This window comes from Chrysochloris asiatica, unplaced genomic scaffold (assembly GCF_000296735.1).
Source record: "Chrysochloris asiatica unplaced genomic scaffold, ChrAsi1.0 scaffold00125, whole genome shotgun sequence".
Classification (NCBI taxonomy): domain Eukaryota; kingdom Metazoa; phylum Chordata; class Mammalia; order Afrosoricida; family Chrysochloridae; genus Chrysochloris; species Chrysochloris asiatica.
This window is the reverse complement of record NW_006408643.1, coordinates 1098215-1113915: the sequence shown is the minus strand read 5'-3', so window position 1 is coordinate 1113915 and position 15701 is coordinate 1098215. Positions and strand designations below refer to the sequence as shown.

The 15701-nt window shown below is 49.4% G+C and overlaps 1 protein-coding gene across 1 annotated transcript in view; it reads left to right on the top strand.

Annotated features, from left to right (window-relative positions):
- CD320 (CD320 molecule) overlaps positions 1–4518 on the top strand; it is a 10801-nt gene extending 6283 nt beyond the window's left edge. Inside the window, exons 2-6 of the mRNA XM_006869001.1 lie at positions 388–620; positions 2743–2868; positions 3363–3560; positions 4018–4254; positions 4400–4518. Coding sequence (XP_006869063.1) covers positions 388–620; positions 2743–2868; positions 3363–3560; positions 4018–4254; positions 4400–4518 — 913 coding nt within the window. The remainder of the gene's footprint in view (positions 1–387; positions 621–2742; positions 2869–3362; positions 3561–4017; positions 4255–4399) is intronic.
- Positions 4519–15701: the final 11183 nt, after the last annotated feature.

Sequence of the window (15701 nt, the reverse complement as noted above, 5' to 3'; positions counted from 1 at the left end):
GTGGAGGGTCAGAGAAAAAGAGGAAGACCCCCAACGAGATGGATCAGCCAGGTGGCATCTTTGATGGCGTCAAGTGTGGCAGTGGTAGTGCGGTTGGCCCAGGATCGGACATTGTTTCCTTCGGCTGTGCATGGGGTCGCTATGAGTCGGTTCCGACTCGATGGCACCGGACAACAACAACAACAACAATAAGGTAACCCATAGTCGGTAAGACGCATACCACCCCTCCATACCACCAAAGTTACTGATTTCAAGAGGGTCCCATACATTTTCAAGACCTTGTCAATGAGAAAATGGAGGGCTTCGAATTCTAGATCTCCCCCTATTCGGACATTTACGGTACTCTTAGCCCCAGGCACCGCGACCTGCGGCGTAGGCCCCGCCCAGGGCTCCGTTCCCGAGCTGTGTGCGCGTGCGCGGAGATAAAAGCAAGACAGGCGCGCGGCGGGGGCGGCGCGGCACTGTGAGCGGCGGGATGGCGCGGGCTGGAGCACGGTGTACAGCGGCCGTGGGTTTGGCGCTGCGGCTACTGCTAGGCCTCGGGCTGGGGCTGGAAGCTGCCGCAACTCCGGCCTGGTCTCTTACCCCGACCTCGGCGGTACCCTCGTTGCAGGCCGCAGGTGAGTGATCCCAGCGCAACAGCCCTCCGGCAACCCAGGCCCCGCCTTCGGGCGCTGACAGCACATCGCTATTGGCTGCACCGCTTGTCCGTCCCAGACACTCCCCCCACACGTGGCTTTTGACGTCTTTACTTCGGTGCAGACCCTAATGGGGGACCTCCACCCCAGCGCCTCCCTTCGTCCCCCATCCTTTCACTGTCATGCCTGGCCCTGCTCACGCTCCGCACTTCGATTTCTCGCCTCTCATTGTCACCTCTAAGCTGCCCTTCACCCAAAACCCAAAGTGACCGGGAAGGTGTCTCGGGTAACAACTGCTTTTTCTGAATACCCCCTCATCACCCGACTCCCCCCCACCCCCACCCCATGTTTCGGCTAGAGATCACGATCACGTGGCTGCGTTTCCTCGGCGCCACCCCCTCCTCTGTTGCTTTGCCCTCAGGCCCTCGACAATGGAAGGTGTCTCCATTGTCTCCGTCCTTGTGGGGACTAGAGCCATAAGTTCGCCCCCGCCTCATGACGTTGATGGCCTTCTCTGAGGCCGCCATCCGTCCTTCCATTTGAGACTGGTGGGAGGGTAGAGAGGGCCTCCCGTGCACACAGGTGCCCCTGTGAGTCCAGGTCTATACACTCTTCCCCCAATTCTCAGGGGCCCCCCTCTTAGTATGTCTGGGCCACCCCCCACCTCACAGCCAGGCTAAATGTTCTGGGTTACTTCTGGGACTCCGGCTGAATACAAAACACTTGACACCTAAGCCAGCTCCACCCTGAGGACAAAGGTCAGGATTCCTAACATGCCCCTTTTCCAGATGAGAAAACTGATCCTGGAAGGCATATTCACTGGTCACTTCAGCTCTTATCTGACCCACTGCCCTGTGAGACAGGTCTACCCTGTTCTGCGGCCCAGAGGACTTCAGGGCTGTAGGTGGCTGGACCAGGGGAGGAAGCCATGCCCCAAGACCGCCAGACCCCCGTGGGCAGGGAAGGAAGCTGGTCTCCAGCTGGTTTTCCAGCCCTTCCTGCCTTCAAAGTGCTCAGCCTTAGCATGGACTGCAGGCCCCCAGGAGTGAAGGGGGAAAGGGACCAGAGAAAATAGGGCTGGGTTGGCGCCATTACATTTTGCCCTGGGGTACTTCCCACCTACCGTGCTGACCCCAGAGGAAGCCCCAAAGGCCCCTTCTGGCTCAACTTGGGGCTCCCTCTGCTGGTACAGGTCCCAGGCTAGCCCTCCGGCTTTTCCTCGGTGACCTGCGCCTCTCTGCTTAGAATCCAGGAAGGCATCCAGTCTGTCTTTTGTCCATTTATTTTCAGGAACTGTCTGCTCTGGGTGAGGGGGGTCAAGGAGGCCACGGGGTAGGTAACAGAAGTTACCGGTTTAAGCACGATTGTTATGAGTGGGGAGTCCCTAAATGGTGCAAATGGTTAACGTGCTCAGCTGCTAACCAAAAAGGGTTGTTGTTGGTTTGAGTCCACCGGGAGGTACCTCGGAAGAATGGCCTGGCACTACAATCTACTTCTAAAAAAATCATCCATTGGAGAGTCTCAGGGGAGAGACTGTCTGGCTGTTTGGAGCCTGGTCATGGCTCCAGGATCCGATGGACCTGGGTTGGAATCCTGGCTGCTGCTAGATCTGCCACTTTGGCCCTGGGTGTGTGTACACAGAATGCCCAGTCCAGCCTGGGTGAGGTGGGCAAGCCCCACATAAACCCACTGGCCCTATAGGGCACAGTAGAATGACTTAGGGCTTCCAAAACTTTACCCCACTGTTCCTCCAGGGCGCCACATTTGGTGGCTGTGGGCCGTGGAGTAGCTTTCGACTCATAGTGACCCTGTACAGGGCTTCCGAGGCTGTAAATCTTTACGGGAGCAGAACGCCTCGTCTTTCTCCCGCGGAACAGCTGGTAGTTTCGAACTGCTGACCTTGAGGTTCGCAGCACGATTCGTAACCACTACGCTACCAGAGCTCCTTGCCACATTTAGTAGGTGCTTAACAAATGGTAGCACCAGTTCCATTCCTCCGCTCTGGGTCCTATCCTGTCTTCTGGTGGTGGCAGCCTGTGACCCCCTAGAGTTGGGCCTGGACTAGGGTAACAGAGTCCCGGGCCTCACTTGGCTCATCCCGCAGACCCCAGTACAGGCTCGTGCCCATCCGCCAGCTTCCAGTGCCGCACCGGTGGCGTCTGCGTGCCCTTCGCCTGGCGCTGCGACAGAGATCGCGACTGCTTGGATGGCAGTGATGAGGACGAGTGCAGTGAGTGGCCGTGCCCCCCCCAAGGAGGAGCCTATAGGGGGCGGAGCCTGAGGGGGCTGGAAAAGAGGCTGGGCCAAGCCTATGTATGGGGTGGAGCTTGTAGGAAAGGCAAGGTCTCTTAGGCTGCTGATTGTCTTGCAAAGGGGTGCGGCCATCAGATGATTGGGCTTTAGCTGGCAGGGAGAGCTTGGTGGGACCTGAGGGTGGGTGGGGCTTGCAAGTGGGCTGGGATTTGTGGGTGTTCAGTTTTAGAAGGGGTGGGGCTTATGAAAGTAGGTTTATGGGGAGGCGGAGCTAGTGGAGCCTTGAGACTAGGGCCTTGCAGAGCAGCTAATCCTTGGAAGTGGAACCTAACCTGAGGTTGAGGCCCTTAGGAGAGGTGGGGTCCACTGTCCTTGGGAGGAGTGCACTCGGTCCTCTAGGGTGGATATTTAGAACCTGACCCTCTGCAACCCCCCCCCCCCCCCCCCCCCCCCCCCCCCCCGACTGTCCAGGAATCGAACCCCCCGGCGTCGAGCCGTCGCCACCCACTGGCTGCCTGGGTGGCCAGGGTAAGAGCCCCCACAACTGCAGCCCCCGGCCCTGCCCTGCAGGCGAGCTGCGCTGTGCGCTGGGCGGTGCCTGCATCCCACGCACATGGCGCTGCGACGGCCACCCAGACTGCCCGGACTCCAGCGACGAGCGAGGTTGCGGTGCGTGTCCGGGACCTTAGCATGGGGTTGGGCTGGTGATAGACACGGCACCTGCCACTGTGTGACCATCAGGGGGCGTGGGCGTATGCGTCTGTCCACATCTGCCTCTTGGTGTGGGCACTGTTGAAAACCAAACCCAACCCCACTGACATCCAGTGGATTCCGACTCTTAGTGACCCGGTAGGACACGGTAGAACTGCCCCCATAGTTTCCAAGGCGGTTTATTCTTGATGGAAGCAGACTGCCTCATCTTTCTCACGAGGAGTGGCTGGTGGGTTCCAACCCCCAACCTTTCTGTTAGTAGCTGAGCGCTTAACCACGGCACCACCAGGGCTCCTGTTAGACCTGGTTAGGGGCGGCGATTCTCTGGACTCCAGTCAGTCTGGATGTGGTTGAGCCGCTGGGGTCCCCAACTCTATGACCTGGGTGTGTTGTGTGTGTGTCCCCTTCCCCCCAGCTATTGATTACTTACGGCTCATTGCAGGGACTCCTGAGACCCTTCAGGGAAGGGACAACCTGGATGTGACCTTGGAAAGTGTCAGCTATGTCAGCAGTGCCGAGGACCAGGACTTGGGCCAGAACAACATGGTCCCCACAGTGACCCTGGAAAGTGTCAGCTATTTCAGCAGTGCTGATGGCCAGGACTCGGGCCAGTCTGAAAACCAAAGTGCCCTAGGGGTCATCGCAGCCGCTGGTAAGAGGAGCAGCCCCTTTCCCCCCAGCTTGGAGTGGTCCTGCCAGGAGCAGGGAGTGGAGGGTAGAGGGAGGGAGTTGTGTGGCATTTGATGGGATGTGGGCCCCCCCCCCCACCGACTCCTCTGTCTGTCTGACCCTCATAGCCGTGCTAAGTGCTGCCCTCGCTGCTGCTGCCCTCCTAGCGCTGTGCCAGCTCGTAGGTCCAGGACGTCACTTTAAGGAATCCTTGCTGTTGTCAGAGAGCAAGGCCTTCCTGCTCTGAGGACAGGTCCAAGTCTAACTCCAACTCTTCCGGCCCCCATCTTCCTCCCACCCTCCTCGGCCTCAGCATCCATCCAGCCCCCTCTTGCACTGACCTGTTGCTGCTGCTCCCTCCAGAGGGGGCGCTAAGCCATGATGGAGGACCCGGGGCAGGGGGTGGCCCCGGAGCTTGAGGGTCCCCAGATTTCCCCCATGGGTGGGAAGAGCTGGGGATGGGGACCACGCTACCCCCAGGAAACAGGGGCTGCCTCCTGATCCTTCCATGGGGTGGGATGGCCCCGTGAATGGACACTCCAGCTGCCCCTAACTGAAGGTGGCGAATAATGGTGAATAAAGGCTCCCTTCTTCTGCCTGCCTCTGGTCCTCTGTCTCCCTCAGTCTGGAAAGCCTCGGGTGATCAGCCTTGGGGGCTATACATTGCCTAAATGGAGGTCTGGGATCTGGATATTCCAGAGCATCAGTGGGACAGACCCTCCTAGTGTTCCTTGCCCTTCTGTGCTGGGGGTGAAGGAGTGGGGAACTGGGCCGCAAGGAACAGTGGCTGTGGTTATCTGGGCTTCAGAATGTCTCTCAGCTCTGATGTCCAGGGGGCCGGCTGGGCACAGCAAGAACAACTGGTTCTCCTACTGTCCCTGCTCCAGGCACAGAGCTCCATGCTCTGACGCCTAGTCTCAGTGACCCACTGTTTCTATAACAAATACAAGTGGGACTTGCACAAACAAATGTATTTTCTCAGTTTAGGAGCCTAGAAGTCAAAATTAAGGGCTTGCTTTCTAGGTCAGCTTTCTCCTCTGTGTGTGTGTGTTGTGGGGGGTGGGTGGGGTTGGGGTCCTTTGTCTCTTTCCAACTTCTGGTCCTGGCTTCCTTAGTGATCGTCATGTGGCGTGACAACTGTCTTCCCCCTCCTTACTCCTTTCATGCCTCAAAAGAGCTGCGCATTAGCTACTCCCTACTTCCATGTCCTGGTGTGGTGCTGTGGGCTAACGCATCAGACTGCAAAGTCGTTTAAACTGCAGGGTTGGTGGTTCAAGCTCACCAGATGCTTCTTGGAAACCCTATACAGGGTCGCTAGGGGTCGGAATTGACTCGACAGCACATTACAACATTAACACTAATATGACCTCAGTAACGGAACAGGGACAATTAATTTCCAAGTGGGGTCTTAACCACTGGAAACTCATCGCCCTGGGTCAATTTTGACTCATCTCTGCAGCCTCCTCCCAACCCCCAGTAGGACAGGGTAGAACTGCCCCACAGGGTTCCCAAGACCTTTTTTTTTTTTTTAATTGCTAACTGGTTATCCATTCAACAATTCACACACATTTTGTTTTGTGACATTGAGCACAGATTCCACAGTGTACCAAACGGCATCTTTCCACTTCCTGCCCGGGTTTACGGGTTTCATTTGCTCTCTGAAGACTGTTCTAAAGAGTGTGTTGTTAAGTGCTGTCGAGTCAGTTCTGAGTCATAGCGATCCTGTATGGGGATTTTGAGGAGGAGCTGGTGGGTTTGAACTGCTGACCTTGTGGTTTGCAGTCCAGTGGCCATCCTATAGTGCCACACCAGGAGTCTAAGAATTATGTACTTCCCCATATTATTGTTCCATATAGGCCTATTTGTTGTTTGATTTCCTGACGCTAAGACCCCACTGATATTCTCAGAAGGACCCCCACAGCCCTAAAAAACACCCAAATCCAGCTAGTTGGCTTCTCACAGTGCCCCTGATGCATGGCGAGCCAGTGTGTGTCAGGGTAGGTCAATAGCGGATCTTTTGGAAGGAGACTGCCAGGACTTTCATGTGAGGTGCCTCTGTGTGGGCTCAAACCTGCAGCCTTTCAGTGAGTAGTCCAGCACTTTAACCATTTGTGCCACCCTGAGACCCCTGAGATGTCACAGAGACTTAACACAAACTGGTGGGGTGGGGTGGGAGAGAGCGGTCACAGGATAATTGTCAAGAACCTGAGAAATGATGGGAGCTACAGAAGCCGAAAGAGACACGGATCTTCCCCCAAGCCAGAGAGCAAGCCTTTTCTACAACCCTGAATTTGAACTTCCTGTCTACTTAACCGTGCGAAAATAAGTATCTGTTCTTCAAAGCCACCCCTTGTGGTCTTTGTGTTACAACATTAGGGGACCAAGACTGACCTCTGAGGGTGGGGTGTTTGGGGAACCCATGACCAGGGGGACATGGAGGGGTGGGCATAACTTCTGGCACCTGGGGACTGATGGGGACATTCTGAGTGGGCAGGGAAGACAAGTATGGATGGGGTGGCCGAGAGGGTATGGCCACTGATGAGGGAGTGTGTGCGCAACACATGCCGTTGCCAGTGGTGTTTGCGGTAAAACTCACATATCATAGAATTAGCCGTCTCAAGTACACAATTTGGTGGCCCTTGGTACATTCATCACCTCTGTCTAGTTCTAGGGGTCCTCGTGAGGCACTGCAGGATAGGCACTGGACTGCAAACGGAAAGGTTGTTGGTCAAGCCTACCAGCTGCCCCTTGGAAACCCTACCCAGGGGCACTGGGAGTCAGAAGTGACTCGATGGCTCCGAACAGCATCTAGCTGTGAATGGAGGTCCCGTTCCCAGTAGCAGTCACTGCCCGCTGTCACAGCCCCTCCTCAGCCCCACTGCTGTATTTGTAGATTCGGACTCACAGCTGCGCCACGTGACAGACTGGAGTTGATCTCCAGGTGTTTAATCCCGCCGAGTCTCTGGTGGGTTGAAACCACTTGTGTATAGGAGGTCATAGCCCAGAGTGTTTCACGGTCGGACCACCAGGGGACCTTAGGCAATCACGAGTCAGCTTGCCATCTCTACGGATGTGTGTATCCGGGTCATTTCATAGAAACAGAATCCAACGCCTGCAGCCTTTTGTGTCTGGTTTCCTTCCCTCGGCGTAATGCATCAATCACTTAAGTACTTTACAAATGTACACTCAGTGACATTCATTGCAGACATGTGCTACCATCACTGTTTTCTGTAATCTCCCTGCACTTTGAACAGACGCTCAGTGTCCCCTAACAACGGGGTCTTAGCCCCATCCTCTCCCTGCCCCCACCCCCACCTTGCCAACCATTCATAATCTTAGGTCTGTCAACATTTGCCTGGTCTCCACTGTTCCTACAAGTAGCATCAGACACTATTGGTCTTTCTGTGACTGACTGATTTCACTCAACATGCTTTCAAAATTCATCCACATTGTGATAGGCAGTAAGGATTCATGAATAAAAAATGTTGCATTCATTGTATGGATGGACCCGATGAACATTTAGGCCAATCTGGGGTTCTTCAGCCCAAGTGAAAGCATGGCTGGATGAAGCCGGACAGACCCAGGGTGTGGGCAGCATCCTGACCCCACGACCTCTGTCTCCTGGGCCTTGATGTGATGTGTGGTCTCAGCAGAGCCTGCCCCTCACAGGGTGCCATGACCCACTGTGGGTGGGACACCAGCATCTGGGGTGGGAACTGCCTGGTGGGCTGAGGGAACCCCAGCCTGATTCCTTGCACCCAGCAATTCTGCCCTCCCTCAGGATTTTCTCTCCTTTCCTGATTAAAAAAAATATATTATTGAGAATATACACAGCAAACACACCCAATTCGTGTCTACACCTACACCTCAGTGATGTTTAGTCATGTGCAACCACCCTCCCCATCCTGTACTGAACTGCCCCCCCACCCCCGACATTAACCTAAAGGCGCTGTCCCCTAACGTTTATATCTAAATTGAGTTGCTGTTGTCCATTTGATCCCAGAGCTCTGGTTGTAAATTATCATTCAGTTCCGACTCATAGTGACCCTGTATGGGGTTTCCGAGGAGCAGCTGGTGGGTTTGAACCGTTGACCTTGTGGTTAGCAGTCCAGTGCCCATCAATATGTAGTGTCATACCAGGACTCCAGAGCTTAAAGGAACATAATGCTCAAAGCAGACATTCTTCACTAATTAAGCGAAACTATATTTGGTCGCTGTGAGTCGGTACCGACTCGATGGCACCTAACAACAACAAACCGTTTGGTTTAAGAAGACTTAAGATATTTTTGGCGGAAGGTTTAAAGATGATCTCAGGACAGCAGTTTTGGGGATTTTCCCAGCCTCCAGGAGTCTAGAGTGTCTGTATCCCGTAACAGGTGAAATTCTATTCTGCATCTCCCCCCGCCCCGCTTTTGGACCAGGATATCTCTATAGACTCTTTGATCAAAATGTTCCAATATGGTAGTCAGGCATTATCCATTTCTTGTATCTCACAGCAAAGGAGACAGTTCTCTGTAAGGTTTCCAGTGGTCAGTTTTCCAGAGGTACATCACTAGGACATTCTTCCGAGGTGCTTCCTGGTGAACTTAAGCGCTGACCTTGTAGTTAGTTGTGAAGTGCTGTTGAGTCGGTTTTGATCCTGTATAGGGTTTCCAAGGAGCAGCTGGTGAGCTTGAACTACCGACCTTGTGGTTCAAATCCTCTTTGCAGTCCAGCGTATGAGCCCACAGCGCCATACCAGGTAGCCAAGCATTTAACCAGTTGAAATCCACCCAGGGATTCTACAGTGGAACATCCTTATAGAATTTGGTATGGTTCTTTCTAGAAAAACAATTATCCTCTATGAAGCCTGTTCTACAATGAACAGACCTGTAAACAATTTCCTTTGTGTTGTTGTTGTCCTAACAATATTTGTGTTGTTGTTGTCCTAACAATATTTCTTTACCTCTGACCATACTAGTGCTGCAAATCTGTGGCACAAAACCTCTTTACAGTTCTTAAAAGCAAATATATCACTTGGATGGCTAAGGTGTATCTGACCCAAGCTATGGTCTTTTCAATAGCCTCATACGCATGTGAAAGCTGGAGAGTGAAAAACAAAAAATGAAGGAAACACACATACATAAGACCACAGAACTCATGGGTTGGAACTGTAGTGTTGGTGAAGAATATTGAATATATTGTGGACTCCCAGAAGAACACACAAATCAGTCTTGGAAGAAATAAAACCAGACTGCTCCTTAGACGCAAGAATGATGAGACTCTGTTTTGCTATTTTGGACACATTATCAGGAAAAACTAATGGTTAGGAAAAGATATTCTGCAGAGCGCCAACACAAAGGAGGGGTACCCTCCATGAGATGGATTGATACAGTAGCTTCAACAATGGAAACAAATGTAGCATTATGACGCTGGATGGATACAGGACCAGGAATGTTTTATTCTGTTAGGTAATGGTCACCAACTGGAGCCAATTTAACGGCAACTAACAGGAGTTTAAAATCAGGAAAGGTGTGCCCCGGGGTTGTATTCTTTCATCATATTTATTCAATCTGTATGCTGAGCAAATAATCCAAGAAGCTGGATTGTATGAAGAAAAACGTGGCATCAGGATTGGAGGAAGACTCATTAACAACCTGTGATATGCAGATGAAACAATCTTGCTTGCTGAAAATGAAGAGGACTTAAAATGCTTACCTACGAAGATCAAAAACCACAGTCTTTGGTATGGGTTGCACCTCAATGCAAAGGGAAAAAAAATCCTCACCATGGGACCAATAAACAATTATCTATATAAATGGAGAAAAGACAGAAGGTGTCAAAGATTTCACTTTGCTCAGCTCAACCATCAACACTCAAGAAATCATATGACGTATTGCATTCGGCAAACCTGCTGCACAAGACCTCTTTAAAGTGTTCAGGAGCGAAGATGTCAGTTTGAGGACTAAGGTGCACCTGACTCAAGTCATGGTATTTCCAATAACCTCATATGCATGCGAAAGCTGGACAGTGAATAAGGAAGACCACAGAAGAGTTGATGCATTTGAAATACAGTGTTGGAGGAGAATATTAAAATTACCACGGGCAGCCAAAAGAACCAACCGATCTGTATTGGAAGTAAAGCCAGAATGGCCAGCCTTCATTTCTCAGACTTTGGATAGATTATCAGGAGGGACTCGTCATTGGCTAAGGATATCATGCTTGGTAAAGTGGAGGTAGAGCCCCTCCTATCGGGATGGATTAGCCTAGTGGCAGCAGCAACGGACTCAATCGTAGCAACAACTGAGTTTGGCGAAGGACGGGCAGTGTTCATTCTGTTGAACATCAAGTCGCTATGAGTCAGTACCAACAGGAGTGCCGGTGTGGCGCTATAGGACAAGCACTGGACCACAAACCTCAGAAACCCTATACAGGGTCACTAGGAGTCAGAACCGACTCAACAGCACTTAACAGTTGTTGTTGTTATGTGCCGTAGAGTCGATTTCCACCCATAGCGACCCTGTACAGGGTTTCCGAGGCTGTAAATCTTTACGGGAGCAGAAAGCCTCATCTTTCTCCCGCGGAACAGCTGGTAGTTTCGAACTGCTGACCCTGCGGTTCGCAGCCTGATTCGTAATCACTACACACTTTTTAACAGTAGCAGCAGTAAAATTTGCACCAAATTGTCAACAGTAACGTCTGCTGTTGAGTTTTGATTCATAGCTACCCTATAGAAGAATAGGGTTTGTAAGGCCAGTATGGGAAGCCGACTGCCTCATCTTTCTCCCTCGGAGCAGTTGGTAGATTCAAACTGCCAACTTGGCTGTCAAAAGCTGTAACCAATGCACCACCAGAACGCCTCTTGCCAGCAGTTATTCACAAATGCCCATAGGTGGCGCTGTCTCCCTGTACCTAACGGTCTTCCACCAGCGACTTCCTTTCTGCTGTACTTTTTGACTTGTTTTGCGACTCTTACCAATCTTTTTTTTTTTAACTTTTAATTGTGAATTGGGTGGAGGCTTACAAAGCAAATCAGTTTTCCATTCAACAACTCACACGCCTTTTGTTTCCTCTCATTAACTGCAATTCCCAACGGGACATCACTTACCCTACTTCCTCCCTGGGTTTCCGGTTTTCATTTTTCCTCCCTTCCTAACCCTTCTGAACTTAATCCTTGGGTAAATGCTGCCCTGTTGATCTCAAATGGTTGACTGTTCTAAGGTGTCGCTACCTTCCTAGTGTTACTGTTTTTTTATGTTGTTGTTAGATGCTGTTGAGTCAGAATGAAATAAAAGTAGTGTCGGGTGAGTTCCGTTTCAGACCTGAAGGGTAATGAGAACCATAGTCTTGCCTGTCTTTCTGCATTTGCCTTGGTAGCTCAGCAGTCTCACCGCTTCCTCACACTGTCCTTCCCATCAAGCGACTTTTTTCACCTTTGTATTTTTAAAATGTCTTTATCTGAATACTATTTTACTTTTGGTGACGGTTTACAGCACACTACCGTGTCATCTTTGTTTTAAAATCATTGTTGACCACTTGGTCTCATGTTGTTGGTAAGTGCTGACGAGTTGGTTCTGACTTACAGCGACCCTGTATAGCAGGCGTGGGTAATGTCCCGCCCGTATAAGGCTGAGAAATCATTTGGTTTGGCCCTGCTAAGGCAACCACAGGTGGGACTCGAAATTCAATAAATCTAGCTTTTTTCATAGCAACATAAATTTGTAGTGACATTATAAAGATGCAAATGACCCTTGGCAGAGAAAGGGTTCCTGTCCCCTGCTGTACAGAGTTTCCAAAGAGCATCTGATGTGTTTGAACCACCGACCTCATGGTTTAAACCAACCTTTCAGTCCAGTGCTTATCCTGCAGCACCACACCAGGTCTCACAGAGATGACTTTTTACAGGAGCGCAGTATGCATGGATGTAGTCTTGAGTTTGCGTGCCAATCTGTTATTTAGCTAAAGTGATTTCAGGGCTTAGGGCCTAGTTCTGGTTCAAGATTTAAAGGGGATCTCAGGTCAACAACCTCAGAAAGTCTTTCAGTGTCGGTAGGTCCTGTAAGTTTGTCTTGCTTTTTAGGGATCTGAGGTTCGGTTCCACATTTCTCCCACTCAGGATCTGTCTAGCGTGACCCTGACTTTCTGTAGGTAGTAGTCGCTGGGTAGAGGAGGCTGCTGTCTGTGGAGACTATCTGTCCTGTAGACCAGTTTCTCCCAGTATTTGGTTTCCTTAATTTGACTGGCATGTGGTAGTAATATTGTTCGATGACTTCCGCATTCTGGTGGGCCACGTTTCTTTGGAATGGGCACAAATATGGATCCTTTCCCATTGTTTGGCCAGGTAGCTGCCTTCCAAATGTCTTGGCACAGACAAGTGAGAGCCTCCGGTGCTCCATGAGTTTGTTGAAACATTTCAGTTTGTATTCTGTCGATTTCTGGAGTCTTGATTTTAGCAAAAGCTTTCAGTGCAGGACTGGGCTTCGGCCAGACGCACCATTAGTTCCTGATCATATGTTACCACTTGAAATGGCTGAGTATTGATCAATTTTTTTTCCCCCTTGAAGGTGGGGGGCGGGATACAATAATTCTGTGTACTCTTCCATCTTTTTTTTTTTTTTTGCCATTCTGCAGGATAAAAGTTTCTACTTCACAAATCCCTTATCGAATGTTAATAAATTTTATTTAAGGAACTTGACATGTTGTCTTTGATTCAAAGTCACATCAACCTAGGTTATCTTAGTTCCTCCAATGTTTATATTAGGTATTCATCTTCAAGATGGCCCTTTTGTAAAAAGCCCACCGCGATGCTTGGATTTCCAGACACCTTCATCACATCTGTCACTGAGGATCCCACCAAATCTTGAAGACAATTTTCTTTTAGTTGTGTGGTTTTAGCCTCCAATTAGACAGAGACAAACTGAAGAATATACTTCAAAAATTCTGTACCTGGAATTTTTTCAAATTATGTTCTGAGAGACCCTCTATGTTGAGTTGCAATCCCATTCACTACCAAGAAAAGTGCAGTTCATACATCTGTCAATACCTCAGGGCACAACAATTTAACTACTACAGCTTTCATACTGTTTTGTAGTTTCCTCTCATAAATCCAACCAATAGTTCTATGGGCAGAACAAAACCACAGAGTTACTCTATGAGGCATTTCCAACAATGCGGGTCTACCGGAAAGGCCCCATAAGGGTAAGATCTCAACTCTATCTTCTTCTTCTTTTTTTTTAAGGTTTTTATTGTGGATTGAGTGAAAGTTTACAGGGCAGATCATCAGTTTCACATTCAACTGATGATGTATGGAGGGGATTATAATCAATGTAATGAAACAAGTCATATGAACGGTTGAATGTGAAACTCTATCTTCTTTTGATGATGCCTTCATCAGTCAATATTTTTGCCCATAGAATCCTTCCAAATTGAAAGTCAAGGCTTGAATTTTTTCTTCAGTTCTTTTAGCTTGAGAAATGCTAATAAGCACGTTCTTCCCTTTTGGTTTTCTAACTCCAGGTGGTTGGCACATTTCATTGTAATACGTGACTTTGTCTTCCCGAGCTGTCCTTTGGAATTTTCTGTTCTACCTGCTTGCTTCCCTTAGTTTTTCCAGTACTCAAGAGCATAGAGTCTTTTCTAACATCCATCCTTTCCTGTCTTCTGAATTAATGACCTTTGTGTTTTCTATATGTGTGATGTTCTTGTCGTCATTCTACAACTCTTCCAGCCTTTGGTCATTAGTGTTTAGTGATACATCAAATCTGTTCTTGAGATGACCTCTAAATTCTGGTGGGATGTACTCAAGGTCATAGTTTGGATCTCGTGGACTTGGTTTCATTTTCTCCAGCTGGTCTGTTCCATAGTCAGCCCCTGGCCTTGCTTGACTGATGATAATGGAGCTTCTTCAGCTTCTCTTCCCACAGATGTAGTCAGTTTGATTCCTTTGTATTCCATCTGGTGAGGTCCAGTATTATGTTGTTGAAGAAGTGTTTTCAATGAAGAAGTCATTGATCTTGCAAAAAATTCTACCATGTGTTCTCCAACACCATCTCTATTGCCTGTTTTCCAACTATGGATCCCAACGAACAACTCTTTTGTTTCCAACTACAGTATTTCAATCGCCAGTAATTATCAATGCATCTCGATTGCATGTTTGATGAACTTCAGACAGAAGTTGGCAGAATTCTTCAACTTCATCATCACTGGCTTTAGTGGCTGGTATGTAAAATTTTTTTGAGTCCTGGTGTGGCACTGTAGGATAAGCACTGGACTGGACTGCTAACCATACAGTCGGTGGTTCAAACCCACTGGCTGTTCTTTGGGAACTCTTCTGCTAGGAGTCAAAATCTACTTAACAGCACGTAACCACTTTTTGATGAGTCTGATGCCATTCCTTTTCAATCTGTCATTCCCAGCATAGTAAGCCCTATGACTGTCCCATTCAAAATGGCCCAAACGAGTCCATTTCCGCTAATACTGACGCTCAGGATAGCAATCTTTATGCGCTGCATCTCATTTTTAACGTCCAATATTCCTAGATTCCTACTTTGTACATTCCACGTTCCGATTATGAATGGGCCTTTGCAGTTGTTTCTTTCCATTTTGAGCTGTGCCACATTAGCCCGTACAAGTCTCAAAGGTTTTGCTCCATTCGTGTCATCACGGTCAACTCTTCTTTGAGGAGGCAGCTCTTCCCCAGTCCTATTTTGAGTGCCTTCCAACCTTAGGAGTTCGGCTCTCGGCTCTGCATCAGATAATGTCCGGCTGCTAGCTATAACATGTCCCCTGCCTCCCTTCTTCCTCGTCTGTCTTAGTCTGGAAGCTCACTTGCAACCTGTTCACCATGGATGACTCTGCAGGTATTTCAAATACCAGTAAAACAGCTTCCAGCATCAAAGCAATCTACAAGCCACCACAGGATGAAAAACTGATGACAGGCGAGTGGTGGAGTCAAACAAGGGTTTGCTTAGTGAACAATGTTTGCCTTGGGCAATGTCCTTTTTTAAAGACGCAAAAAAATGCCACCAACTTCAACAAACAAATAGCAATTCCAAAGTTCAGGCCAGAAGCTAAGTTTTAGGGTAAATGATCCCAATGGTTCTTCATGACAATGTTGCACGATGAGTTACGTCAATGCTATTTCTGGACCTGTTTCCTTGGCAACATACCATTTACAAGCCTTAAGCCAGAGTAAGGATTTGTGACAGAGTTTTCTCCTCTGGAACAGTTTTGATTTTGCCTGACTCGCATACTGTATGTTACATAAACTTTAATCCATTCTGGGAGCTCTGGTAGCGTAGTGGTTACGAATCGGGCTGCGAACCGCAAGGTCAGCAGTTTGAAACTACCAGCTGTTCTGCAGGACAAAGATGAGGCTTTCTGCTCCCGTAAAGGTTTACAGCCTCGGAAACCCTGTACTGGGTTCGTTATGAGTTGGAACCGACTCCACAG